Source organism: Rhinolophus sinicus, linkage group LG07, assembly GCF_036562045.2.
Source record: "Rhinolophus sinicus isolate RSC01 linkage group LG07, ASM3656204v1, whole genome shotgun sequence".
In the NCBI taxonomy this organism is placed as follows: Eukaryota; Metazoa; Chordata; class Mammalia; order Chiroptera; family Rhinolophidae; genus Rhinolophus; species Rhinolophus sinicus.
This window is the reverse complement of record NC_133757.1, coordinates 84,400,704-84,426,353: the sequence shown is the minus strand read 5'-3', so window position 1 is coordinate 84,426,353 and position 25,650 is coordinate 84,400,704. Positions and strand designations below refer to the sequence as shown.

Below are 25,650 nucleotides of genomic sequence, written 5' to 3'. Positions count from 1 at the left end.
CTGGAATCCTGGCGCGCACGCGTACACACACCCCAGAATGTAGTCACTTATCACCCCCATTTTATAGAGGAGTAAACTGAGGTTCAGAGAGGGGATGTGGCCGGGTAAGAGACTCAGAGTCAGGAAGGTGCCCAGGTCTTAATTAGTGCCTGATTCCTGGGTGAGGGGAGAAGGCGATGAACTAGGGGAGCGCGAGCTGCGGCGGGGGTAGAAGGGGGAGCCCGAGATTCGCAGCGGCCTTCCGATGCGGCCCCGCCCCCACGAGGGACGTGAAGACGCGGACCCCGCGCAGCGTGGGGACATGTGACCGACTGCAGAGGCCGCGCCGCCTCTCCTGGCGGAGGTCTGCGCGCTCAGCCGCAGAGTGCGGACCCCGGGAGCCCTCCTCGGTTTGGGGCACAAGAGCAGAGGCGGAGCCAGGGTGGAGCTAGCGCTTCCCTGCAATCGAAAGCGAAAGAGGGGGCCGGGAAGGAAGGGAGGAGCCGGCCGGAGCCCCGCCCCCTGCCCTGCGCGCGGCTGGACCGCGGGGCGCGCCCAGGTAGGGGGACGCTGAGCGCGCAGTGCGGACCCTCGCGGGGACCTTCGTGACTGCCACCATGTCTCAAGAAGGTGTGGAGGTAGGAGATGGCTACGGCTGGGCCGGGGGCCATCAAGAGACGCCGGGAAGGGCCGGGCCGCAGAGGGGGCTTCGCAGTTCCTTGGGACTCCATCCGAAGCCCAGACCTTCCTCCTTGTCCGCCTCCCTCAGAAAGGAGAGTGACCGCCACCTCCTCTTGAGCGAAATGCGGACCCCTGGGCGAAAAGCAGGGGCTTCAGGGTCAAGGGTCAGAGGCCAGGGGTTACCTGGCCGGCCTCCTCCCGAGCCTAGGACGCTCGCCCCAGTCCGCACCCTCCCCCAATGCCCGTTGGGGACTTTGGCTTTTCCAGGAAATACCATGGAGGGATGGGGGTGGGGGATGCGAAGGCCAAAACCAAGGGTCAAGTTCAGGCCCGGAGAAGGATGCCTAGAAATAGGGAGGGGCAATCGCTCTCTTCCCCTTTCCGAGCCCCGCTGTCCCCACCCCAGCTGGAGAAGAGCGTCCGGCGCCTCCGGGAGAAGTTTTATGGGAAGGTCTCCAACAGGAAGGCGGGGACTCTGATGAGGAAATTTGACAGCGACCACACCGGAGTGGGCCGCTCCATCGTGTACGGTGAGCGGGCAGGGTTCCCGGGACTGGTGGGTGTTCCGCGCGGGGGAGCTTGGTCTGTTCGGAGGGTAGGAAGAGTTGAGATCATCTCTTGGGGAGGGTCTGTATTGGGGCTCCGGAGACCCTGAAACTCCCACAAGATCCTTCAAGGGCCCTTCACTTACACTTAACTCTCCCCACCAGGAGTAAAGCAGAAAGATGGACAGGAACTGAGTAATGACCTGGATACCCAGGTAAACTGTCCCCCCTCCGCTCAAAGGACAGGGTAACTGGGGAGGGAGAACAGAGGGAACCCTGCCCATCCTTGGTGAGCCCCACTCAATGCACTGCCAGTCCACAACTCATGGTCCAACCATATTTACTTATTCACAGAAGGGCTGTGTGGCCTGCCAGGGAGCCTGCAAACAGTAGGTGTTCATTCCATGCTAATGGTATTAAATGGGGGAGAGAGACATGAAACTAGTTAGTGACGCTAGCCAGGATTAATGTCATCACAGAGGAGCTCTAGAGGTCAGGGAAGGCTTTCTGGAGGATGTGGTGTCAACTGATCAAGGCTGAAAAAGAGTGATCCCTGGGAATGGAGGGGTCTGAAATAGTCCTCTTGGAAGAGGGAATAGTGTGAGCAAAGGAACATGCAGACAGGCTGGGATGAACAGGAGATGGGGAACAGGAGAGGGGGCAAAGGGCTCCTGTTGAATGAATGAATGAATGAATGAATGAATGAATGAATGAATGAATGAATGCTTTAAAACACAGACACATCATGGCCACTTTGCCCTTTAGATGGCTTTGGTGGCGGATGCACTGTGGAGTTTGCCTGCCTGGAAGACCAGTATAGAGTTGTTAAAGAGTATAATAAAGTATGTGTTATACTCTTTACATTTATACATTGACATTTATACCTATAAAGAGTATGATAAAAAATAAAGAGTAGCATTTAGCATTGATTGAGCACTTTCCTTGCTGCAGGATTCCAAGAATTTTACCTGTTGACTCATTTCATCACCAAAGCGACCCCATGAGACAGGTCCTATTATTTATCACCAGGTTTTATGGATGAGGAAACTGAGACAGTGATGAAGTCACTGGCCAGGATTATGCAGCTTGCAAGTGGCAGCTGGGATTTGAACCCGAGCCACTCAGAGTCAGAGCCTGGGCTCTGAGATGCCCCTCATTAGGGACCCAGGGGGAGTAGCTCGGCCACACTGCCACAGCTAGAAGTAATGGAGAGTTGGGGATCGAACCTGCATCTATCTGAACTCAGAGACTGAACACTTAGCCTAAAGCAGCATGGCCTCAAAGAGGCAACTAACTCATCCCAATGCCAACAAATGTGTGGTACTTAACCAGCAGTAAGGGAGCATGGGGTCCAGGCCTGCTCTGATCTCAGGCAAGCCCTCTCCTGGCTCTGGGCCTCAGTTTCCCCATCTGAGTAATGGAGATAACAGGTTTGCCCACCTCTCAGGACTGTTATGAGGGTAACAGAGGTCACGTACCTGGTCTCAGTAAGAGCGCTGCCAATCAGCTCCTTGTGAGTTAGGAACACCCTACTCTTATATGGGGCTGGGAGGGTCCCATCCAGGAGCCCGGCCGCCAACAAACACGGTGAAAAGAGGCCTGAGCTGAATCCCCAGCCTCTGCCCCTGGTGTCTCCACCCAGGATCCACCAGAGGACATGAAGCAGGACCAGGATATCCAGGTGAGTCCAGGTGGGACTGGGGGAGGTGGAACCGGGAGGACATCCATGGGCGAGAGTGAGGTCATTGTAGAGGAGGGGGTGCATCTGCTAGGAGAGGAGGCTGAGACTTATGTTGGTGGAGGAAGGCTGACCACCCTCTCGTGCTCATCCCCCCTCATTCCACAGGCAGTAGCGACCTCCCTCCTGCCTCTGACACAAGCCAACCTACGCATGTTCCAACGTGCCCAGGAAGACCTCATCCCTGCTGTGGACCGGCAGTTTGCCTGCTCCTCCTGTGACCATGTCTGGTGGCGCCGCGTACCCCAGCGGAAGGAGGTGATAACCCAGTCCAACCTTGACTCTGTCCTGAACTCCACTCCCAACCCCCATCTTCAATGTCTGACCTTCTGACCTAAGAACATCAGCCTCTGAGAACTCAACCTCGATCTCAGACCCCAACCCCCAACCCTGAGCTGGACATCTGACCTTCAACTTGAGGAGTTCAACCCTTACCCCGGAACCTGACCTCTGACTCCACAGTTTGACAGCTACCATAGCAATCAAATCTGACCCCGAAACCACAGCCCCAAATCTGGTATCTAAACCCCCTTAACCAATGGTGTGCTCGTGCTTCTGGTCAATGCTTAACAATCAGCTCTTATGGGTGGGAGGAGAGGGGTTGGGGGGACCCCAGATTTCTAGTGTTTGCCAATTTCTGTGGTATAAACATTCCCACTGTGGCCAATAGCGAGCTAACAGAGTTCCCCCTGATAGTGAGCCTGCTACCTTCTGCACACCTCCAGGTGTCCCGATGCAGGAAATGTCGGAAGCGCTATGAGCCTGTGCCATGTGACAAGATGTGGGGCGTGGCTGAATTCCATTGCCCAAAGTGCCGACACAACTTTCGGTGAGGTCCTGACTCCCCACCTTAGACTCAGCCCTGCCCTACCCCTGCCCTGGCCCAGCCTTGCCCTCTCCCTTGGACCCTCATGGCCCTGCCCACCCCCAGGGGCTGGGCACAGATGGGGTCCTCATCCCCTTGCTACGGCTGCGGCTTTCCTGTGTATCCGACACGGATCCTCCCTCCGCGCCGGGATCGGGACATGGACCACCGCAGCACCAACACCCACTCCTGCTCAGCTGCCGACTGCTACAACCGGCGAGGTGAGGACGCCACTCATCCCCGGTGGATTCTCCCCACTGTGGGCTGTCTACTTGGCCTTGACTCCTGGGATCTCCACCTCTGGGGCCTTAAGTACCAGGGTCTCTGCCTCCTTCTTCCACGTGCCTCCCAAGGCCTGTCCCCATGGCCACTTCCAATGTCATCGGCTCCTCCCTCCATGTCTTCCATGGCTCCCCAGTCTCCATGGCCTCCAACACCAGGTCATCTTGGACCCCTGCTCCTCCTAACACCCACTTCCCCATGGTCTTGCCTGTGAGACTCTGTAACTTCCCTCCAGTGACCCACACCCATGTCCCGGGGTCTCTGCCTCTGTGGTCTGTGCTCTTAGCCCCTGTGTAGTCTCCTGGAGCCTCAGGTGACACCCATGTCCCTGGATCTCCTGTGGCTTGCACCTCCAAATTTCCTGTAGCTCTGAGCCTGTGGCCTCAGCCTCCTTGGCCCAGTCTCATGTGACCTCAGAACCCCTCCCTCCCCAGAGCCCCACGTGCCTGGGACGTCCTGCGCACACCCGAAGAGCCGGAAGCAGAACCACCTGCCAAAAGTCCTACACCCCAGCAACCCCCACATCAGCAGTGGCTCCACAGTGGCCACCTGCCTGAGCCAGGAGGGCCTGCTGGAAGACCTGGACAACCTCATCCTGGACGACCTGAAGGAGGAGGAGGAGGAGGAGGAGGAGGAGGAAGAGGAGGGTGGGCACAGGGAGTGACCCTGCCAGGTGGAGATGCAAACCAGACACGGTCTGTGGATATTTTGTGTTATTATAAAATATGAGCTCAAACCGAGATCTAAATGCCCTTGGGGAGGCGCCTGGGTTAAGAGATGTTGGCAGGGGGATTCCTGGGTGCTGTTTTCAGGGCCCTGGGGAGCAGATCGATGACAACAGGAAGGTCTGTGGGACATGGCATGCACTGAACCACACAGGAGGTGTGGCCACGACCACGTCGGCTTCTGCTGACAAACATCCCCTGGGACCTGGGGGACAGACTGACAGATGATCACAGCCTCAGGGGCCGGATCAGCATGGCAGCCTTCTTGAGAGAGTAAGCTCCACCGCGAAACTCAGCCCAGTAGACACCATCCTGGTAGCGGCTGCGATAGTGGCCACCACGGTGCCACACACCATTGAGGTTGGAGTGGGCACAGGCATGGTACCACCAGCCTCCCCGCTGGTACAGGGCACAGTTACCTAAGGGAGGAGAGAGTCCATGTCCTCCTACCAGAATAAAAGCCTCTACCAGTACTTCACTAATGCAAGGCTTTTGCCAGGCATCCCCTGGCCCCCACTTTCTTCTTCAGAGCAATGGCCGTAATTCCTTCCATAGCCCCTTATTAAACTACAAGTCATACTTTCCCCACATTTTCTGCAAACTAGGAGCTCTACCCCTCATTCCTTTACCAGGAAAACAATCTTTTCTATTTCCTTTCTAGAATAAGTCCTAGCTCTCACAACACCCCCATACTCCCCACATGCATGCCCTGCTTTTCACCAGAACAGGAGTCCTGACTCTTACTGCCTCATCAGAAAAGGAATCTTGAGTTCCCTGTTCTACCAGAATAAAAGTCCTATCCTCTGTTCTCTTGCATATCCTGCTTCTTACCAGAAGGGAAGTCTTACCCCACTCTTTCATTCCCTCACTAGGAGTCCTTCCTCCCCTACACCCCTTCCCCCCCACAAGAATAAGAGCTCCTTACCAGAATAGGAGTCTCGGTCCCTATCTACAGTGCTGAAAGGCTTGTCATTGTGCCAGGAAAGAGAGTCTCCAGCATCTCCATGGTACTGGCCAAGCCGTAGGCGGTAGTGGTCACTCTCAGACTCCAGGGAAAAACCATCATAGTGGGCACGTGCACCCCTGCCCCTCCAATCTTCCAGGAGCACCAGCAGCTCATGGTCCCCACGGCTGGTCAGCTGATGCACAGGTTCAAGGCCCAGCCAATATTCCCCATCAGGCTGCCCAAAACCCACCTGGCAGGGCAGGAAAGTCAGGAAGTTAGGAGCTGGTCCCCTCCCCTGCCCAGCCCTGCCTACCTGCACCCACCTTGTAGTGCTGCCAGGTAGTAAAGAAGTTGACAGAGCCATCTTGCCGCCTCTGGATCACAGTCCAGCCTCCACCTTCCAGCTGTTGCTCACACCATGCCAACACCACATGCCGGCCCAGTTGCAGCTCATACACTCCACTCTGCCTATGGCCTGCCCGATGGGCCTCTGCACAATCCTGCCATGGGCCTGTGAGCACAGAGATATGGGGGAGGCCCGGACCAACCAACCCCTACTGGAGTAAGAATTTTAATTCTCACTGGTACCCTCATCAGAATAGTAGTCCTGCCTCTCCCATTCCTTCACCAAAATAAGAGCCCCAATACCCATTTCTTTACCTGAATAAGATCCTTAAGTCACTCTTCCTTCACTATAGCACATGTGGAGCCTGGGGTTTTTTAATCCTGGCTCTATGGTCTCCTCACCAGAATAGAAGTCCTGAACATGGCACACTGAACCAGCTCAAATTCTCACCAAAGTAGCAGTCCTAAATTCCCTGTCCCCTCATCAATATAAGAGGGCTTCCTCTCTTGTTTTCATACCATAGTAAACATTTTGGTCTTTATTAGAGTAGGAGCCATAGCTCCATGTTCCATCACCAGATTAAAAGTATTTCCTCCAGCCCTCTCACCATGAGAGGAATCTGCTGTTAAAATCCTGACTCCTGTTTCCTTATACTCATGCTGCACTGGAAGTCCCCTGGCTCTTCATACCCCCAACAGCCCTGCCCTCATCTTACCCGCTGGCTTGGTGGGAACAGCAGGGTACCCTGTGGGCATGGAAGAAGCCAAGGGCTCTTGCTGGCTCTGGGGCTCTGGGGCTGGGTCTAGCCTCCTGCTGGTGTCATTCGTGCCACCCACCAGACTGACTGGAACCACAGGTACCAGGGGTGGTGGCAGGACCTGGGGAGACCAAGAAAATCAGATGTGATTGCACTAACCTTCAGCCTAGGCCACTCAGCTCCTAAATCTCCCAGCACCCAGATGGGTGGGAGATCAGGCTGGAGCATGGATTGAGCCTCTCCAAAAGCCTAAGTAGCTGTCAAGAGCAGACAGTTGGGCCTAAATGCCTGCTCTGGTGTGCACAGCCTAACCAATCTGTGCCTCCAACTTTTCTATAAAGTAGGGATAACATGAGTACCTCCAACGACGAGTATTAACTTACCGAATGCCCCCACAACCCTGTATGGTCGGGGCTGTCAAAACCCAGAGCCAGACATGTTCCAGAATTCATAATAATCTGGCAGGAATTAGAAACAGTGGCACAGGGTGTATACTGAGTATTACATAACACCTCCACATCACGGAGCTTTGGTCTTTCTCCTCACAATATGCTTGATTACAGGATCCTAAGAATAGTCATATGAAGTGGATTAAGTAAAGACTAAATAGCCAACAGTTGCATTTTGACCCAAATGAGTTATGGGAGGAGGTAGGAATCCAGTTTTTGGAACTCCAGATTTCCGGAACTGCTGCTAAGAGATTCGGGGGTTGCAGGAGACCCATCTTACAGATAATGTGCACATGAAGTGGCTGCGATTCTGGGGGGACTACGGGGTTACCTGCTGCTGCCCGCCCGAGCTTCCTGGACACAGGCGCTCCAGGCGGGCGATAAGGCTACTCTGTTGGCTGACCAGCTGCGCCAGCTCGCGGAACTTGACGTCCAGCTGGTGGAAACGGGCGGCGGCACGCTGCGCCTCCGCAGACGCGTTGAGCACACGCTCCCCAAGTAACGCCAGTGCGGCGGCGGGCTCCGCTTCGGGGCCGGGCCCTGCTCCTGGGTCCGCCTCGTGCTGCAGCTGCGCGCGCAGCTGGCCCAGGCGCGCGCTCAGGCCGCGGCTGTCCTTGCGCAGTGCGCGCACATCGCCGGCCACGGCGCTGTCAGCCGCCGCCAGCCGGTGAAGTTCGCGCAGCAACTCCTCGTGACGGCCCACGCGCACGCGCAGCGCCGCCACCTCGCTGGCGTTCACCGCCTCCCGCATCGGGCCCATGGATGCTGGCCCGCTCCAGCACACGGCGCCCGTGAACTTCTGCTGGGGTAGTATGAAGGTGTAGGTGCAGCGCGGGGCGCCTGCCCGCGCCCACGATGCACCCAGCAGGAACAGCAGCTGCAGCGTGCGCAGCCCGGGCGCCCACATGGCGGGCCTGCAGGCAGAGGACAAACAGGAAGGAGGGAGGGACCCGGGAACCCAGACTCGGCCCTGAATCTCAGACCGGGCTACACCCAGCTGATCCCACGCGGGAATGCACGTGTATACACGTGCGTGGCTCCGGGTCTACAGACTCCCGAGGCTGGAAACTACCCAGTGGGATACCGCCCTGACCTCTCCACTGAGTTCCAGAAGCCCTGCGGGACTGCATGGCTCATACATTCATTCAACAAGCATTCATTAAGGGCTTACTGTTGCCGACCTCAATTCTGGGTGCTGGGGGAATACAGTCTGGAACAAAACTCAAAATCCTTGCCCATCAGGAACAAAGTAAAGTATAAGATTAATGAAGTGTATTATAATACAGATGGCGCTAAGTGCTAAAGATAAAGAGCAGCGAGACATGGGGATCTGTACGGGGGCAATCTGAGAAGAGGGAAAACCTGGAGGAGGTGACATTTGAACAAAGACCTGAAGGAGGTGAGGGAGGAAGGCGTGGGGATGTCTGAGAAAGAGCAGACCTGACAGGGGGAACAGCAAGTGCAAAGGCCCCGAGGCTGGACCATGCCTGATGTACTAAAGGAACCTCTGAAGACTGGAGCAGAAGCGGTCGGAGAGGGTGAGGTGGGGTGAGAGGCAAGTCTCAGTCTAGTAGTGGACACCCCATCTCCCACATTCTCAGACCAAAGTCCAGTGTCATCCATACCTTCTCTTTCTTCATGGCAGATCCAACCCCTCAGCCAGGACTACCAGTTCTTGTTTAGACCCTGAATTCCTCCACATCCCACTATCGACACCCCCCCCCCCCCACCATGATCCCAGCTCAACACAACATCTGGATTTCCTTACAGCAGCTGCCTCCCAGGTCTCCAGTCGTCTGTCCTCAACTTCTGGTCTCTCCCTCAGCAGGCAGAGGACGCCTGTGAACACCCAAGTCAGGTCACATCCCTCTTCTGCTCAGAACCTCCATGGCTCTCACCTCCCTCTGAGTAAAAGCCCGAGTCCTCCCCAAAGCCCACAAGACCCTGCATCCTGTTCCCGTCCCTTCCCTGCCCTCACTTCCTCCCACTCAGCCCTCGCTCACTCGGTAACAGGAACCCTGGCTTCCTTACTGTTCCTCAAACGTACCAGGCATTCTCCAGCCTCAGGGCCTTTGCATGTGCTCCTTCTTCAGCTTAGAACATTCTTCCCTGAATTTTAACATGGCTCCCTCATTCTCCTTATTCAGACCTCAGCTCAGCTGTCCCCTCCTCAGAAGCCTTCCTTGTCTACCCCATTTAGATTTGCCCCTCTTGAACACTCCCTATACAGTCCATCTTTTTTATTTTAGCGTTTATCATTCTCTGAAATTGCCTCATTTACTTGTGATTGTTTACTATCTGAATTCCCCCACCAAAATATCACCCTCCAGAGGCTAAGTCTGGGTTTTGTTCACTGCTCTGTCCCCAGCACCTGAAACAGTGCCTGGTGCCACACACACCCCCAACACCCACATGCCCCAGGTCTGCTGCGCCCCCAGATATTCCCCAGCTCACAGAGGTGGCCTCCTACAAGTGTCCTCACTTGAGGATGTGTACTTGAGGCCACCTACCCCTGACCCTGTAGGGTCCACACACGGGCCACCACTGCCTTCATTCTTGGGGTTCACAGCTTCTCAGATGGGGGACACACATGCCTCCCATGTGTACCTGCAGACATTCAGAACATGTCTCATGTGTCCATTCATCATCCCTGTACCAAGTTCCACTATATCCGAACCCACATGTCCTGGTCGCCACACAGGCACATGTCCTATGGTCACCATTGTCACACATGCTGCCTCATTCACACATTCAACACACACTCGTTCAGCGCCTGTTGTGTGCCAGGAGCTATTCCAGGCAATGGGAACACAGCTGTGACCAACACAGACAAAATCCCTGCCCTCGAGGAGCTGACATCCTAGTTGGGAAAATGGACAGTAGATAGGTCAGAAGGTGGTAAGTGCTTAGGAGAAAACTCAAACAGGGAAGGGGGTGGGAATCCTGGGCTTGGGTGGCATTTTAAATAGAGGAGTCAGGCCTCTATTTAAAGAGATGACACTTGAGTGAAGACTTGAAGGAAGAGAGAGAAGAGGAAGAGCAGTCAGGTAGAAGGAACAGCAAGTGCAAAGGCCCTGAGGTGGGATCTTGCTTGATGTACCCAAGGAATAGCAGGGAGGCCTGTGAGGCTGGAACAGAGTGAGCGAGGGGGAGAGCGGGAGGAGATGGGGGCAGGGAGGTGAGGGGGCAAAGTGTGCAGGGCCCTGAGGCTTTGAGGAGGACTTCAGCTTTTACTCTGAGTCATCATGTGGGAACTGGAGGGTTGGGGGGTTCTAAGCTGGACAAAGGAACATTTATGACTGAACTCGCACATTAAGCAGGAGCTCCCAACAGGTGAGTGGGGTCATCTCCTTGTCTACTTGAAGACACCAGGCCCCTCACAACAAAAATGGACCACATCCCCTGGAGCTAGAGTGTGTAACACACGCTGCCTTACAAGAGTCTCAGCGGGGGTGAGAAGGCCTGCGAAGCCCCCAGTCAAGCAGAGGCCCCAGTCTCCCAACAGACAGAATCAGACTTCACTTGCCCTCCCACCCTCCAGTTCTCTCACCTTTCACGACCAAGACCCTGAATCCAGTGAGTCTCGCAGCAGGCACAGAAGTCTGAGGAGGAGCCAAGGTTCTGGCAGGGGCCTCCGAGCTAGGAAAGGGGAAAGGCTGGGGGAGAACAGGAGGGAGGAGGCTTGGTAATGAGCCCCTCCTGGCCCTCCAGAGCCTGGGACTAGAACTGTGATGCTGAACCCAGGAGCTCCAACTGTAAATATTTAGGATTTCCCACATGAGAATTGAGGCCGAATTGCCAGACCCCCCTGGCCAGGCCACCAGAGCCTGATAACACAGGTCAGTGCCCTGGACATTCCCCCCACTGCAGAGCACAGAGCATGGGAGGCTGCAGGCCCCAGGATCAGGGGATCCGGGCCTCAGACAGACACACACACCACAGAGAAGGACAATAGCCAACATCAGCGGCACCTGCAGTGTCAGGCATGACTCTAAACTGTTTACACCTTTTATCTCATTTAATCCTCACAACCTGAGCTGCCTTCTGTGTGTAGCCTCATTTAACAGCAGGGAAAACGGAGCCTCAGAGAGGGTGAGTGACTTGCCCATGGTCACACAGCCCGAAAATGTTGGCAATGGGATTCGGCCCAGGAAGCTTGGCTCCAGAACTCACATGTATGTGCTGTGACAGTCACACACACCCGTGCTCACATAACAGTGCAGCACAAAGACATGAGACATGCAACACACCCAGTGAGACAGGCAAACCGCTGTACAAAGCAGCAAAGACAGACAGACGGAATCTGTGTGTGCATGGGTAGGTGGATTTGCCAGGCACACACACACACAGATTCCATTTGCCAAACACACAACCGGAAACAACAGATTCAGGCAACAGTTGTGTGTTCAAAATATGGTCCCTCTCACACACACACGCGCACACACACACACACACATAACCTCACAACTGAAAGGAAAACCTGTGGGCTGAGTGTGTCTGTACCTGTGTATCAGACACATACACACCCAGGTACACGGGGTCACACACCAGCAAGCACAGAGATGCAGACCAGGTACACAGCGAGCCCCAACACCAGCTCACACCCCACTACCACACGCATGTGTCCATTTGTCTCCCACACACACTGTCACATCTTCACCCAGGTCAAGTCATGCAGGGACAGAAACAGGCAGAAGAAACCAGACAGCCATTTCTCAAGGGTACAAAGAGATTCACGCAGAACCCCCCAACCTGAGAGCACAGGCCTGAGGTTTCTAACCTGTGCGAAGGCCTTGCAGACCAGCAGCCTCCTTCCCCAGGTCCTCGGTCCTGAACTCGTAACCTGAGTGGACTCCGGGCCTGAAAGAGGAAATGGTCGTCCCAGATCTGAGAGAGGCTGCCAGGCTGGGCTCCCGGCCTGGGCTGAGGCCCCCCCCATACTGGGCCCCTTGGCCCCCCACCCGCAGCCCCCTCCAGCTTCCCCCATTGGCAGCAGAGAAAAAAAACCTCCTAAGACACACAGAGGGGCTGACAGAAGGGAGAGTTTGAGACACAGAGAAGGGGAGAGACATGGAGAGTCTGGAGAGGATAAGAGAGAAATGGGGATAGGGACAGAGAAAGAAGGATGGAAACTTAGAGGTGATAAAAGAGACAACTGATGGCAGAGACAAAGTTGGGGGAAAAGAAGACAGACAAATGGAGGAGACAGAGATGGGGAAGAGGAGACAGTGGGGGAAGAATTGGGGAGGGGGAGACAGATGAGGAGGGGAGGCAGATGGGGAGGGGAGGCAGATGGGGGAGGGGAGGCAGATGGAGGAAGGGAAGCGAATGGGACAGGGAGAGAGATGTTGGGGGCGTCCCTCCCCCCACCCCAAGGTTCTGGGGAAGAAGCCAGAGGCCTGAGGCCAAAACTGGGGCTTTGAGCGGAAATCGGGAGGGGATGAATTTTTCACCACTCGCCCACATTGCCCTAAGTTTCCAGAAGGTGATGTGGAGTTTCCATCCTCAGCCCATCCGCAGACTGGGCCCCGGGGGAGGACAGATGGCTCGCAGGAGCTGGGGGCCCAAAGGAGTAACGGCCACCGCGCTACCCCGCTTGTCTGGTTGCTCCCCAAGTGCCTAGCACCATTGTGCCAAGCACTGTGCGTACATTGTCTCTCTTAATTCGCAGGTCAGAGAGTAAATTATTATTATCTTCTCGTTAGGGTCCTTTAGGAGCCTCGGGGTGGGGAAAGTGGCTCTCAAAATCGCACAGCTGGCAGAACTGGCGGAGGCAAGATTCGAACCCGCCACTCATTTCTCAGCGCTCTCGCCAGCTCCCTGTGCCGCGCGGCCCACCCCCGTTTCCGTAAAAATAGGCACCAGGTGTTTCCATAGCAACACCTCCAACGATTTTTCTTTTTTCCCCTCTCGCTATCTGGTGCATAAGCCTGCCTGGTGACATCACGGCGCGGCGGCGCCTCACGTGATAGCTTCGCCGGTGCCGGAAGTGAGCGGTGTGGCGCCGGAAGCGGCCTGTAGAAGGGCCCTCGTGGAGTAGACGGCGGCATGCGGCAGTCAGGGCGGGTGAGGTGCGGCGGCCGGGGAGGCGGGCGGCACGGGCGGCGCGGGCCGAGGCCGCAACGCTCACCGCTCGCCTCTCGCCTCCGTAGTCCCGGCACCAGAAGCGCGCGCGCGCCCAGGCGCAGCTCCGCAGCCTCGAGGCCTACGCCGCGCAGCCGCACTCGTTCGTGTTCGCTCGGGGCCGCGCGGGTCGCGGCGTTCGGCAGCTCAGCCTGGACCTGCGGCGGGTCATGGAGCCGCTCACCGCCACCCGCCTTCAGGTCTGCACCCCCCAGCCCTCCTCCACCTGCCCCGGGCCCCGTTGTCGCGGCTCCAACCGCTCAGCGCTTCAGCCTCCCTGGGTAGAGAAAGAGACTCGTGTGGGGACCATCGTCTTGGCCTCTCATGGTTTTCCGGAGCAGCAGTGAGGGCGCGCAGATGAGCGCGCTCAGCTTGGGGTTTAGGTGGGTGCCTGGGACTGGTGGATAATAGGGGACTCTGGAATCAGCAGAACTGGGCTAGAAACTTGGCTTCTGTGAAAGGCCTGGAGCAAGTTAACTGACCTCGCTGTGCTTCAGTTGGCTTATCTGCAGAATGGGGCGATTCACAGTAAGCAAGAGGCAGTACTCGAATTCAGGTCTGATTGGCTCTAGAGGCCAAGAGCATTCCACTCCATCCCAACTCCAACCTCCCTTCTGGGAAGGATTAGGTGCAAGAAAAGGCATGCAGTTTTAAGTGTATAATCTGCTGAAAAAGGGGTCTGATCGTTCTTTTTCCTAATTTTCAGGTACGAAAGAAAAATTCTCTGAAGGATTGTGTGGCAGTGGCTGGGCCCCTTGGGGTCACACATTTCCTGATCTTGAGCAAAACGGAGACCAATATCTACTTTGTGAGTGGACACCCACACCCCTCATTTACCCCATACTCTCCTTCTCCCTCAACTCTCATGATGAACCCATGTGCCTCTGAACTGCTGTGATTCTGGCTTCAAAGTAAACGCTCTGAAGAGATGGGGCAGAGGTTCCCACTCCCCCTGCTCCCTAGCTGGAAGCCTCCACCCTCATCGATCCTTTCTTCTCCGTAGAAGCTGATGCGCCTCCCAGGAGGCCCCACCTTGACCTTCCGGATCAACAAGGTAAGGATTGGAGGTGGTGTGAGGGCCATGTGGGGTGGGAGCTGGGTTTGGGGGATGGTGCCAGCCATGAGTGGTTGGCAGTCACCCACTCCTCACTACCCCTCTCCCCTCCCACAGTACACGCTGGTGCGTGACGTGGTCTCCTCACTGCGCCGGCACCGCATGCACGAGCAGCAGTTTACCCACCCGCCTCTCCTGGTGCTCAATAGCTTTGGTCCCCACGGCATGCATGTGAAGCTCATGGCCACCATGTTCCAGAACCTGTTCCCCTCCATCAATGTGCACAAGGTGGGCTGGGCCTGGAGTGGCAGGTGTGGGTGGATGTGCCAGATAGCAGGTACCACACAGGCCCTGGGGTTGATTGCTCAGTTCTCACTTCCCAGCACTGAGGTTGAAATCTCTGGCTTCCAAAGTCAAATCTCATTTATGTTGTGTGACATGAGGCAAGGGGCTCCCTGTGAACTGCCTTCCCCCCTGGCAGGTGGAAAATGCCAGTGGTGCTTTATTGAGTGCTGGTTTAAGTGGTGTAGCATGTATTGTCATGACTTCATGTTACAGAGAGGGAAACTGAGGCTGACAGGTGAAGTAACTAGTCTGAGGTTAGATACAAGGCAGTGGGGGAGGATTGTATTTTTCAGTCTGGCTCCTGAGTCCCAGCTCCTAATCCCTGGTATTAGCGGGTCTCAAATTCAGCTTGTTAGATGTGATCCTCAGAAAGTCTGGTGTGGGTGGCCTTCGGAGGGCCCTAGAACCAGGATTTCTAGCCAGCAGTCCACAGACACGACTTGCAGCCCCATCAGTCCCCACAGGGCTTGGCTTGGCCTCCAGCATGCAGTGAGGCTCGGGGGCAGCTGACCTGGTGCCATGCCCTCATCCTCTCTCTTCCAGGTGAACCTGAACACCATCAAGCGCTGTCTTCTCATCAACTACAACCCAGATTCCCAGGAGCTGGATTTCCGCCACTAGTGAGTATGGGGGCAGCGGTGCTGCTCTGCCTCCAGCTGATGGCAACACTGCTGCTTAGCCTGATCAGTCTGAAAGTAAATGCCCTGAAGCACTGGAAAAGGGAGAAAGGGAGAGGGTAGGGTTGGCCTCTGATCCCATGATCCCTAACTCTCCTCTTTACTCCGGCCCCTACAGTAGCATCAAAGTTGTTCCTGTGGGTGCAAGTCGAGGGATGAAGAAGCTTCTCCAGGAGAAGTTCCCCAACATGAGCCGCCTGCAGGACATCAGTGAGCTGCTGGCCACGTGAGGAGCGGGTGGGGTAGGAGGCTCCCACAGTCCAAGGGGACCCAGAACTGTTCCAGGAGCCTGGGATCCCCTGCTGAGCTGTGTGTACCCCCTGCACAGGGGCGCGGGGCTGTCGGAGAGCGAGGCAGAGCCTGATGGTGAACACAACATTACGGAGCTGCCCCAGGCTATCGCAGGGCGCGGCAACATGCGGGCCCAGCAGAGTGCCATTCGGCTCACTGAGGTGAGGCCCAGTGTCAGAAGTGGCCTCCTCTGGCAGCCCCTAGACCCCAAGGAAGGACTGACTTTGCCCCCATGTCCTTCCAGATTGGGCCTCGGATGACACTGCAGCTTATCAAGATCCAGGAGGGCGTTGGGGAAGGGAATGTGCTGTTTCACAGTTTCGGTGAGGACGGGACTGGCAGGCATGGGGCCAGGGGTCTGAGGCCCTCCTGGCTGGGTCACAAGATGCAGTGGGCACATTTGGATCTTGGTGAACCATCTCTTCTCAGTGCACAAAACAGAGGAGGAGCTGCAAGCCATTCTGGCAGCCAAGGAGGAGAAGTTGCGGCTCAAGGCCCAGAGGCAGGACCAGCAGGCCCAGAATGTCCAGCGGAAGCAGGAGCAGCGAGAGGCCCACAAGTGTGTGTCTGGCGGGTAATGAGGTGGGTCCTGGGTGCAGGCTGCCACACTGACCGACACCTTTCTCCAGGAAGAAGAGCCTGGCAGGCATGAAGCGGGCACGGGCAGAGGCTGATGGGGACAGCGATGCTGAGGACCCTGGGGCCCCCCCTGAGGCAGAGGGGGCTGGCCAGGAGGAGGAGGATGAAGCAGAGTATTTCCGCCAGGCAGTGGGCGAGGAGCCTGATGAAGGTGCGTGGCAGGAGTCATTGCAGCTGGGCACCGTGGGCCTGTTCCTGTGCCCTGGTAGCCCTGACAGTCTCTCCTTGCAGACATGTTCCCAAAGGCCCGACGGAGACGGCCCACTGGGCCTCCAAGCAAGAAGCGGCAGGTAAAGGAGCGGAAGCTGGACCGTGGCAGTGACCGGAGGCCTCCAAAGGCAAAGGGCAAGCCCTGGGGGGCCCAGGCCAAGCTGGGGCCCCGACGGGCTGCTCGGGACATTGGGCGAGGCCAAGCACGGCCATCTAAGAAAGTGGCCTAAGGCCAAGCCTGAGCAGAGGATGGAATGCCCCAGATTGGGGCCCGAGAGGTGCTGCCCTGGGCTCCTGCCTGGGTGTCCAGGTACAGCCCTCAGTTTCCTTTCATAAAGGAGCTGGTTCCCCAATCTCCTACTCTAATAAACACTGATTTCCAACGAGTCAGAGGCTGTGTTTGCAATGGGGGGACTTGGGGCACAGGACCCAGATGTTACCGGAGAGTGGGCCCTTCTTGCTGAGAAGTTGGGGCTTGGCTCCCACACCCAGGGGGTCAAACCTGGGCCTCGGGGAGGAACACTGGGAAGCTTTGCCACTACATTACCGAAGGATGAGCCCACATTGAAGCGGTATCCGGGTTCTTGGCATTCAGAGCAAAGAATTGAGATACCGAGGTAAAGTAGTGAAGGCAGTTTTTTAGAAGAAAAAGTACACTTCAAAGAAACAAGTGGGCCCGGGCAGAAAGCAGTAGCTCAAGGGCCATTATTAAAAGGGACAGTACACTCCAAAGAGTTTAGAGTGGGCCCCCAGGAAAGGTAAGGCAAAAAGGGGGCAAGGCTCAAGGTGGCATTGTTAGGAAAAAAAGTACACTCCAGAGGGTTTGGAGTGGCCTCCCAAGCAACAGCACCGCTCAAAAATGGCCTGGCTCGCAGGGTCCTGTGGATTTTATCTGGGATGGGCTGTTCCTCTCCAGGTGTGGGACCACTTCACTGACTGACACCCGGGATTGACAAAAGGCTATTACCTGGTCTCTTTAGACTGCACATGTTCTCTGCAGTTTGAAATTGTTAACTGCAAGCTGATTGGCCCTTTCCTGTACCTGGGCAGTTAATCTTGGCGGGCTCTGCAGTTTGAATGGCTTTGTAACAAGTTTCCTTTCATAAAGGAGCTGGTTCCCCAACCTCCTACTTAATCTCGGTGGGTCCTCCCACACACACCCGAGCTGATAGTCTGGTGGGCCCTGCAGCTTGTGAAGTTATTTCCTCTGGCTTTGTTAAGGTGTCGGCCTTAATTCCTTCCACCATGGCTATGTCCCTGACTGCCTACGAGTTTTCTGTCTCACAGAGGCCAGCAGCCCCTGGGAGTTGGACCTGGTTTCTGACCCCCAGCGTGGCACTGGAAGTGCAGGACCTTGTTTTGCGAATGAGGGAAGTGGGCATATTTGGCTCTAGTCTTTGGCGGCTCTGGGTCCCGGGTCCTGGGCTCCTCCCCCAAACTCAGGGCCCCATCAACAGACCCAGATCTAGAAAGTTCAATGAGGAAGGAAATCCGACGCAGAAGGGAGGCTGGTGCCTGAACTATAAGCTCAGCCGCCTGAACGTGGAGCTGTTGGGAGGGGACGAAGACACAGCGAGTGCAGCAGACCCAGAAGCAAGTTGTTGGGCCATGGCTGCCAACACCTCAGGTGAGGAGCGAGTGCTGCTGGGTCATTGAGCTGGGCACATCCAGGGCCCTGGCCCCTGCAGCCCAGGACGGGTGGAGGGTATGGGGAGATGGTTTAAGAATCTTATCTGGGCAGTAGCTTCCTCCTAGAGCTACTGGGAGCCCAAAGCTGGGATGGATAGGCAGAAGTGAGAGCACAGAAACAGCCAGGGAGGGGTCTGTGCACCTAGCACAGTGGCCAGCCTGTTGGACCCACTGGTGACGGGCCATTTCTCAAGATTAGAAAGCAGGCCGAGTGTGGGAGGGGTGTGTGAGAGGGAATCAACTCCAGGGTTCTGCTCTTCCTCCATGCTCCAGTGTCCTGGGTGCTGTTCTGGGTGCTTGGGAGCCAGAAGCTGGCACTCCCTGCCCTCAAGAGGGATACTTTCCTGGGGATTTTCCTCACAGTGGTCGATGGAGATACAGGCTGTGGAGAAAAAAATAAGCAGGGAAGGGAGCCAAAGTGTGCAGTGGCAATATTATGGTGGTCAGAACAGGCCTCTTGGAACCAGAGGAGGAGGAAGTGAAGGAAACGGCCTTACGGATGTATGTAGCCTGTGACTGAGGTGGGGAGAAAACAGTCAGTGCAGACGCCCAGAGGCAGGATGTGTCTAACGAACAACCAGGAAGCCAGCATCGAGACTGTAAGAGTCATGCAGAGCAGATGAGAGCAAATGGGTGGGAGAAAGAGCAGGGGAAAATCAGTGAGAACTGTATTTTCCAGTGAGGGATGCGACCAGATCCAGGTACTCACAGGCGCCCTCTGGAGGCTGTGGGGAGAGCTGATGAGGACCGACAAGGAGCTGGGATGCCAGGGCCTAAGCAACTGCTGGTCCAGATAGATGACAGAAGCTGGACTCTGGTGGCATCACAGGGGTGATTGATTCTGAAGGTGGGGACTTGGAGGATTACAGTGGGGTCTGAGCCCCCTGGGTTCCTGCTCCTCCACCCCAGGCCTAAGGGCTCCCAGTCATCACTGCCAGGTTACGTGCTCCTGCGACCCCCTGGTTCTTGCCCCAGCTGATTCTTGAGGGTGCCAGACCCACAGAGCCTACTGAACATCAATTGAGTGACAGACTCTGGGCTCCTGACCTTCCTGGGCCCCATTCCTTCTGTAAAAGCCAGCTGCAGTTGACACCCTTCATAGGCGTGGACAGAAGTGAAACTCCGTATCCAAAGGGTTTATGCAGGCCTGGTGCACAGCAGGTACTCAGGACTGGTGAAAGTAGTGGGAGCCACGTTGAGGAGGAACAGGGTTCACTCGGTGACACCCTCTGCCCACAGGTGTCCCACCCTGCCCACCCAACATCTTGGCGGCTGCTGACCGCATCCTGAACAACTTCCAGGAAAGCTTCCTGTGGCCCATGCTGGTGGTCGAGTTCCTGGTGGCTGTGGCGGGCAACGGCCTGGCCCTCTACCGCTTCAGCACACAGCAGCAGCGCCCGTGGCAGCCAGCTGTGGTCTTCTCGGTCCAGCTGGCCATCAGCGATCTGCTCTATGCCCTGACGCTGCCCCCGCTGGCCGCCTACTTGTACCCACCCAAACACTGGCGCTATGGGGAAGTCACATGCCGCCTGGAGCGCTTCCTCTTTGTCTGCAACCTGCTGGGCAGTGTCGTCTTCATTACGTGCATCAGCATCAACCGTTACCTGGGTATCGTTCACCCCTTCTTCTCCCGCAGCCACCTGCAGCCCAAGCACGCCTGGGCCATCAGTGCCGCTGGCTGGGCGCTAGCAGCCCTGCTGGCTGCACCCACACTCAGCTTCTCCCACCTGACGACGCCACACCAGGAAGGCAACTGCACTGTGGACAGGCCTGGGGCTTGTATCAAGTGCCTGGGGACAGCGGGTAACCAGCTCGAGGCCTACAGAGTCTACAGCCTGGTGCTGGTGGCACTGGGCTGTGTCCTGCCGCTGCTGCTCACCCTGGTGGCCTATAGCGCCCTCGGGCGGGCTGTGCTACGCAGCCACGGCTTGACAGCAGCTGAGAAAATGCAAGTGGCAGTGCTGGTGGCCAGTGGTGTAGCCCTCTACGCTAGCTCCTACGTGCCCTATTATGTCACACAGGTGCTCAACTTGTCCGCCCGGCAGCGCTGGATAGCCCGCTGCCCAGCATTTGCAGACGTGGCTCAGGCTGAGGCGGCGCTGGACTTGAGGTCCTACGTGGGCCACCAGGTGACGCGGAGCCTCGTGCCCTTGGCCACCTGTATCCACCCGCTGCTCTACATGGCGGTAGCACCTAGCCCGGGCTGCTGCCACCTACACTGCCTCGGCTGCAGGGAGGGCCAGGCCCTAGAGAACACTGCGAGCTCTGGCCAAGCTCTGCCCCTCACTGTCATAGCCACTTGAGCTGAGTCCATGACCTGGCACATTTCGAGCCTCTTCCCCACCAAAAGGACCCTGCAGGGGAACAGGGGTGAGAACACAGCAGGTGCCAAACTGCCACTTCCTCCCCCAAACGCCTGTGGTGGGAACCCTGAGCACCCAGGCCAGAGCAGCAAGTATTTCCGCCAACAGCACCAACACTGAGCAGGGAGCAAACCCATACAGGAAGGGGAGGGGGAGGCTGACCCCACCTGCCACAAGGTAGGTGACACCCATATATAAACAGGACGTGCATAGGGGGATTGGAGCCTTTTTATTGCCCTTAGAGCCCCCTGCTCTTGGAGGTTGCTTTCTGTCACCGCAGGGTCCTGGGGCCAGAGGCCCAGCAGTAGCAGTGGTGGCAGCTGGTTTAGTTGGTAGACGGCCTAAAGAGGGAGACAGGAGTGATGAGGAGAGCGAGTGTGGGGTCTTCAGACCCCAAGGGAGCCCCAAGACCTGCCCCCCTCCACACACACACAACTGGGGTCTCGGGGTGAGGCACGGCACAGGACACACGTGGGGCCAGACCTATGGTGACTAGCCTGGCTCGGCCACGAATGGCAGTGGCCCCTCAAGATGAAAAGGACAATAAATGACCTGCACCCCGGAAGACTTGGTGGCTATTCAACTGGTGTGGGGCCCCAGTCAGCCCGAGTGTCAGCTGTGACATGGTGATGGGATAGGGGAGCAGTCTTACTTGGCCCACTCGACGTTGAGGATGAGGTGGTCGTAACCAAAGCCGGACACCCCAGCAATGGCGCGTGCAGCATCCTCACGGCGGTGGAAGCTGATGAAGGCAAAGCCCTGGGGGTGGGGAGGGAGAAGGGTGTTTAGGGCACAGCTGGACAGGTGACCCCTCACCCCTCATGGCCACAAGCCCACCTTGGACTGGCCAGTGGTCTTGTCCTTCGCCAGGTAGATGCGGGAGATGGAGCCAAAGGGCCGGAAAAGCTCTTGCAGGTCAGTCTCACGCGTGTCCTCTGACAGGTTGGTGACACGGATGGTGGCATTGTCGTCCGCTGGGCAGGCAAGGAGAGGAAGCTCTGAGGGGCTGGCCTGCCTGGGCCCCACCCACGGGATAATCACTGGGTACTGGGAGCTGCTTGCCTAGCAGCCTGGTGCCAGGGTGCCCTCACTGCCTCACCTCTGCGGTTGGGCTGCATGGACTCCCCACGGCGGCTGGCCCCGTCCCGCAGGCTTGGTGGCACGTACTTCCCTGTCTTGTTCTGGGCAGCCTGCACAGGCTCCAGCTCTGGAAACCAAAAGCAGTCAGGGCAGGACTCACCCTGGCACAGCGGAGGGACAGACCCACCCACGATGCCAGCAGTTCCAGCCCTGACATAGCCCGGGCACCAGCTGTCAAAGCCACAAGCATCTGGTTGGTCCCTCAGAGGCCTGGTGGCCATGATGACATAAAGCTCACACCTAGGAAGCCAGCAGCACAGGAAGAGCAAAAAGTCATGAGGCTTGATTGGGTCTGAAGTGCCTACAAGGCTGAGAGCTGAGGAATACCCGGCCTACTCTCACCACAGAGCAACACGGGGCAGGGAAAAGCCCCAGGGACACACACGGCAGGTGACAAGCACGCCGCACCCAAAGTCAGATGTAGAGCTGTCCGGACTCAAACTTACCCTCAGCAAATCACGCTGAAGGATAAGGACCGCAGTCAGTCACCTGTGTGTCTGCTCGCAGGTGTGTGTGCACAGAAGCACACACGGGGCAGCCGCCGCACCATGGCAGACAGACACGGCACACTCACGTCAGACCTTCTCCAAGTCCGCAGCAGAATCACTGCAGGCATGTCTCACACACGGGGTCGCCATCTCCCCACTCCTCCCAGTGAGTTACACATGGAGACATACACACAAGCAGTTCTCACAGCCCCCGACAAGGAGACAGGTGACATCACCAGCAGTCACAGCACCCACCCGGCCGGTCTCTCTCACACATACACAAACACGGACTGTGGCCACAGCCTTTGTGGAGCTGACACTGGGTTGGGAGACGACAGCTACGATGGAGATAGCCCATTCACAGAGAGCAGGAGACAGCCCAGGGCTCTCCAGAAGGGCACACAGCCTCCCCCTCCACCACGGTCCCCCTGCAGCACAGCCTGCCAGCCACACCCCCAGCCCCCGGCACCTCCAGGCAGCTTCTCCTTCTCGCCAGTAGACAGGCCCAGCTGCTCAGCCAGCTCCTTCTGCATGGGCCCCAGTGTGTCCTTGTACGGGCAGCGGGTGGTCCAGTGGTCGCCCTTGCAGATGCGGCAGGACACGATCTTCTGGCCCTTGAGCTTATTCATCGGGTCCTCCTCCTCTTGGCAGTTCAGATCCTGACAGGATGGGCAAGGGCAGCTCAGAGGGCTGCTGCACCCCTGCCACCAACAGCCTGGCCACCACCTTCCTGCCCTATTGCCTCACTTACCTCTTTGCTGGTGATGAAAGTCATGGACACATCATCGCTGACCGTGGTGGTGGCCACATTAGGCCCTGGTAGGTCAAACTCTGAGTTCCCAAACTTCTTCCAGTTCTGGGCTCAGGGCAGGGTAGGGACAGGTCAGGGCAAGAGCAGGTAGGACCACCACCCCCTGGTACCCAGATCTGCAACAGCGCCCTGTAGGGTGTCTGAGCCTTAAACCCCACTCTCCACCCTCTCCAAACGCCCCCTATAGCACTGACGATGACAGTTCCTATTTCCTGAGTGAGTGCCAGGCTTCATGCCAGCTCCAGGAGGCAGGGGCAGCTCTCACCCCATATTCCAGATGAGAGAACAGAGACTCAGGGAAACAGCTGCACAGCCAACAGCTCCTGGGGGTGCTGTGCAGGTGGTGGCCCAGCTACCACCAGGGAGCAATGCTCAGGGGTATGCAGGGGTCATCCAAACTTCGCGGGCCTTGGGTTAAACAACCTGGGCCTCAGCTTCCTCTCCTATAAAATGGGGGTCACAAATGCTCCCCACCTCCCTGGGTTGCTATGGGGATCAAAATCAGAAAACACTTCCCACAGGGCATTTGGCATGGGGTCTGGCACATAGTGTGCAGATAACTGTGCCAAATGGATTTATTGCTACCACTTCTACTGCTATGACCACCTCAGGGAAATGTTTAGCTTTGTTCCTCCTGGTAGACAAGTCAAGAAGCGTAAGAAGCAACCCAACCACTCCTGCAACTTGGACTGTTTGGGGCCTCAACAGATTACAAACACCCCTCGCCTCAATTCTCCTCCAATACTGTTAGACCTCACTTCTGAAAATAAAGGCACTGGGAAAAAGGATTCTTAATTCCTCTGAGTTAGCCCTGGGGTAAGCCCCCAAGACATGGGAGCACGGTCTCACCTTCCTCCTTGCAACAGCCTTTGAAGCCTTCCGGGTCTCAATTCTGAAAGTGCGGACAATCTGTGGATGGGAGAGGAGAGGAGAAGAGAGGTTTGGGCTTCCTGTCCTCAAGGCTCCTGGGCCCAAGGACCCACCTGACACACACCACCGCTCCCAGCCTCACCTTGAACTTTTTGCCATCCTCATCTATCTTGTACTCAGTCACTGTCTTGATGTTTCCATTGATGACCTCCTTAGGAGACGGAAGTGGAGCTGGGCGAGGGGAGAAGGGGAGAAGGGGAGAGGAACTGAGCCATGGGTAATGGGGACCAGGCGGAAATGTGGCTGGGGAGAGCGGCAGCCCAGGGATGGAGTGGAGGTCATCACTCACCTCCTGGCAGTAGCTCAGGCTCTGGGCTAGTGTCGCCAGTGGCCAGAGGTATCCCCTTGAGGAGTTCGCTGGTGACACATTTGTCTGTGAGAGGGAGTGTGGGGAGGAGAAGTGAGGTGAAGGGGCGGGAGCTCTCAAGCTGAAATACAGGGGCCTTTAGGATGAGGCCCACACCAGGACCTGAAGAAGGTGGGACCAAGGGCAGAGGGCTGGCCAGGAAGTACGCTGGGACAGCTGTGCGGGGACACTGAGCTGGCTGTAGTGACCCAGAGCAACGACAAGGATAGGGGACGCCTGGCATAAAGGCAGGGGCAGGCCATCAAAGCATCCGGGCGCTGGTACAAAGGCAGAAGGCAGGCTGTTACAACTTCCTCCCCAGAGTAGGGGAGCGGCTATGAGGGCTTGGGCTGTGAGGCGTGGGGAGGAAGAGGGACTGGCCAGTGAACATCTGGAATTGGCGATTCGCGGGCCCAGATAAGGATGGCGCGGGGCAGAGGCTGGCCGTGGGGGGAGATGCGGGGTCGGACGGCGGTGCCAAGGTAGGGGGCTAGAGCAGGCGGCAGTGACTCGGGCGACCTGGCGTACTCACCGTCCTCTCCTTCCTCCTCCACCTGGTCGGCCCAGCTGGGCTTCGAACTGCGGGGACAAGTTTGTGGGAGGAAAGGGTTGAGTCAGCGAGACGAGGCTCCCGCGGCCTCCGCGTACCCAGGCCCCAGAAAACCCCCGAGGACCCTTAAGGCACCTTCCGCCCCCACCCCCCACCTTCTGGCGACCCTCGACTCACTCAAAGTCTCCAGTAGGCATCGCAAAACCTCCACGCAGCCCAAGCCTGGGCCAAGACAGGAAGTGAGGGAAAAATGAAACTTCCGTTGCCGCGGCCTAGAACAGCCCGGCCGCGGGGCCCACAGCGCCCCTTGCGGACGGAGGGGGAGGCGCCAGTTGTGTGAGCTGCTGCGCGCTGGTACCCAAGTAGGAGCAGAAGCGTATCTCCGTTTACCTTTTTTTTTTTAAAAATTGTTAATTATACCTCCATAAAAAAATAATAAAGTAAAATAATTAATAATAACAATAAAGCCAACTCATTAAGCGCTTGCTGTGTGCTAGGCATTGTGAGGAGAAAATTATCATTTCCATTTTGCAGCTGATAAAAACAAGGCTGGTCTTCCTTGTCTTGAGAGCACTTTCCTGATTCAGATGCTCAAGATGTCAAGTGGCGCCCTCAACCACTCTCCCTTCTTTTCTTTGTAAATTCTTGGCTCTCTGATATAATCTTTAACACTTACTTGTG

The 25,650-nt window shown here is 56.8% G+C and overlaps 4 protein-coding genes and 1 non-coding gene across 8 annotated transcripts; 3 read left to right on the top strand and 2 right to left on the bottom strand.

Annotated features, from left to right (window-relative positions):
* Positions 1-300: 300 nt before the first annotated feature.
* On the top strand, positions 301-5,623 carry SHFL (shiftless antiviral inhibitor of ribosomal frameshifting). 2 transcript variants are annotated; one of them, XM_019744893.2, is made up of 8 exons: positions 301-617; positions 1,067-1,190; positions 1,371-1,420; positions 2,848-2,886; positions 3,052-3,201; positions 3,669-3,772; positions 3,875-4,029; positions 4,525-5,623. In XM_019744893.2, the coding sequence occupies exons 1-8, from the start codon at positions 597-599 to the stop codon at positions 4,752-4,754; spliced, it is 873 nt and encodes a 290-aa protein (XP_019600452.2). In that variant the 5' UTR covers positions 301-596; the 3' UTR covers positions 4,755-5,623. The 2 variants fall into 2 exon arrangements, with proteins under 2 accessions (XP_019600452.2, XP_019600453.2); XM_019744894.2 differs by having other exon boundaries at positions 475-609; positions 4,525-4,826.
* ANGPTL6 (angiopoietin like 6) lies at positions 4,789-13,280 on the bottom strand. 2 transcript variants are annotated; one of them, XM_074338204.1, is made up of 9 exons: positions 12,964-13,280; positions 12,094-12,173; positions 10,864-10,969; positions 9,082-9,152; positions 7,645-8,227; positions 6,823-6,985; positions 6,085-6,272; positions 5,741-6,011; positions 4,789-5,234 (listed from the first exon to the last, which is right to left on the bottom strand). In XM_074338204.1, the coding sequence occupies exons 5-9, from the start codon at positions 8,218-8,220 to the stop codon at positions 5,044-5,046; spliced, it is 1,389 nt and encodes a 462-aa protein (XP_074194305.1). In that variant the 5' UTR covers positions 8,221-8,227; positions 9,082-9,152; positions 10,864-10,969; positions 12,094-12,173; positions 12,964-13,280; the 3' UTR covers positions 4,789-5,043. The 2 variants fall into 2 exon arrangements, with proteins under 2 accessions (XP_074194305.1, XP_019600447.2); XM_019744888.2 differs by lacking the exons at positions 12,094-12,173; positions 12,964-13,280 and having other exon boundaries at positions 10,864-11,003.
* On the top strand, positions 13,252-21,265 carry P2RY11 (purinergic receptor P2Y11). 2 transcript variants are annotated; one of them, XM_019744891.2, is made up of 13 exons: positions 13,252-13,379; positions 13,466-13,636; positions 14,143-14,244; positions 14,440-14,490; positions 14,608-14,778; positions 15,379-15,455; positions 15,631-15,738; positions 15,841-15,964; positions 16,048-16,126; positions 16,233-16,362; positions 16,433-16,593; positions 16,674-16,757; positions 19,581-20,775. In XM_019744891.2, exons 1-13 carry the CDS (start codon positions 13,362-13,364, stop codon positions 20,642-20,644), a joined length of 2,340 nt encoding a protein of 779 aa, XP_019600450.2. In that variant the 5' UTR covers positions 13,252-13,361; the 3' UTR covers positions 20,645-20,775. The 2 variants fall into 2 exon arrangements, with proteins under 2 accessions (XP_019600450.2, XP_019600449.2); XM_019744890.2 differs by lacking the exons at positions 13,252-13,379; positions 13,466-13,636; positions 14,143-14,244; ... (7 more) ...; positions 16,433-16,593; positions 16,674-16,757 and adding an exon at positions 17,829-18,279 and having other exon boundaries at positions 19,581-21,265.
* LOC141572974 (small nucleolar RNA SNORD105) lies at positions 14,290-14,376 on the top strand. The gene has a single exon (XR_012498563.1). It is a non-coding gene; the product is annotated as a small nucleolar RNA SNORD105 (small nucleolar RNA).
* Positions 20,915-25,256, bottom strand: EIF3G (eukaryotic translation initiation factor 3 subunit G). Its single transcript, XM_019744892.2, has 11 exons — positions 25,147-25,256; positions 24,952-24,998; positions 24,363-24,446; positions 24,156-24,244; positions 23,993-24,052; positions 23,084-23,188; positions 22,802-22,991; positions 21,804-21,911; positions 21,542-21,678; positions 21,357-21,463; positions 20,915-21,045 (listed from the first exon to the last, which is right to left on the bottom strand). The coding sequence occupies exons 1-11, from the start codon at positions 25,164-25,166 to the stop codon at positions 21,030-21,032; spliced, it is 963 nt and encodes a 320-aa protein (XP_019600451.1). The 5' UTR covers positions 25,167-25,256; the 3' UTR covers positions 20,915-21,029.
* Between the last annotated feature and the right edge of the window lie 394 nt (positions 25,257-25,650).

Coding starts and splice junctions, on each gene's coding strand:
- SHFL (XM_019744893.2), top strand. CDS start 597: ATGTCTCAAGAAGGTGTGGAG. Junction 618..1,066: donor TGTCTCAAGAAGGTGTGGAG/GTAGGAGATGGC, acceptor TCCCCACCCCAG/CTGGAGAAGAGCGTCCGGCG. Junction 3,202..3,668: donor GCGTACCCCAGCGGAAGGAG/GTGATAACCCAG, acceptor GCACACCTCCAG/GTGTCCCGATGCAGGAAATG.
- ANGPTL6 (XM_074338204.1), bottom strand. CDS start 8,220: ATGTGGGCGCCCGGGCTGCGCACGCTGCAGCTGCTGTTCCTGCTGGGT. Junction 6,273..6,822: donor TGTTCCCACCAAGCCAGCGG/GTAAGATGAGGG, acceptor CTGTGCTCACAG/GCCCATGGCAGGATTGTGCA. Junction 6,012..6,084: donor CTACCTGGCAGCACTACAAG/GTGGGTGCAGGT, acceptor CTGCCCTGCCAG/GTGGGTTTTGGGCAGCCTGA.
- P2RY11 (XM_019744891.2), top strand. Junction 14,245..14,439: donor CGGAGACCAATATCTACTTT/GTGAGTGGACAC, acceptor TCTTCTCCGTAG/AAGCTGATGCGCCTCCCAGG. Junction 14,491..14,607: donor TGACCTTCCGGATCAACAAG/GTAAGGATTGGA, acceptor CCCCTCCCACAG/TACACGCTGGTGCGTGACGT.
- EIF3G (XM_019744892.2), bottom strand. CDS start 25,166: ATGCCTACTGGAGACTTTGA. Junction 24,447..24,951: donor GGAGGAGGAAGGAGAGGACG/GTGAGTACGCCA, acceptor TCCCTCTCACAG/ACAAATGTGTCACCAGCGAA. Junction 23,189..23,992: donor AGGCTGTTGCAAGGAGGAAG/GTGAGACCGTGC, acceptor CCCTGAGCCCAG/AACTGGAAGAAGTTTGGGAA.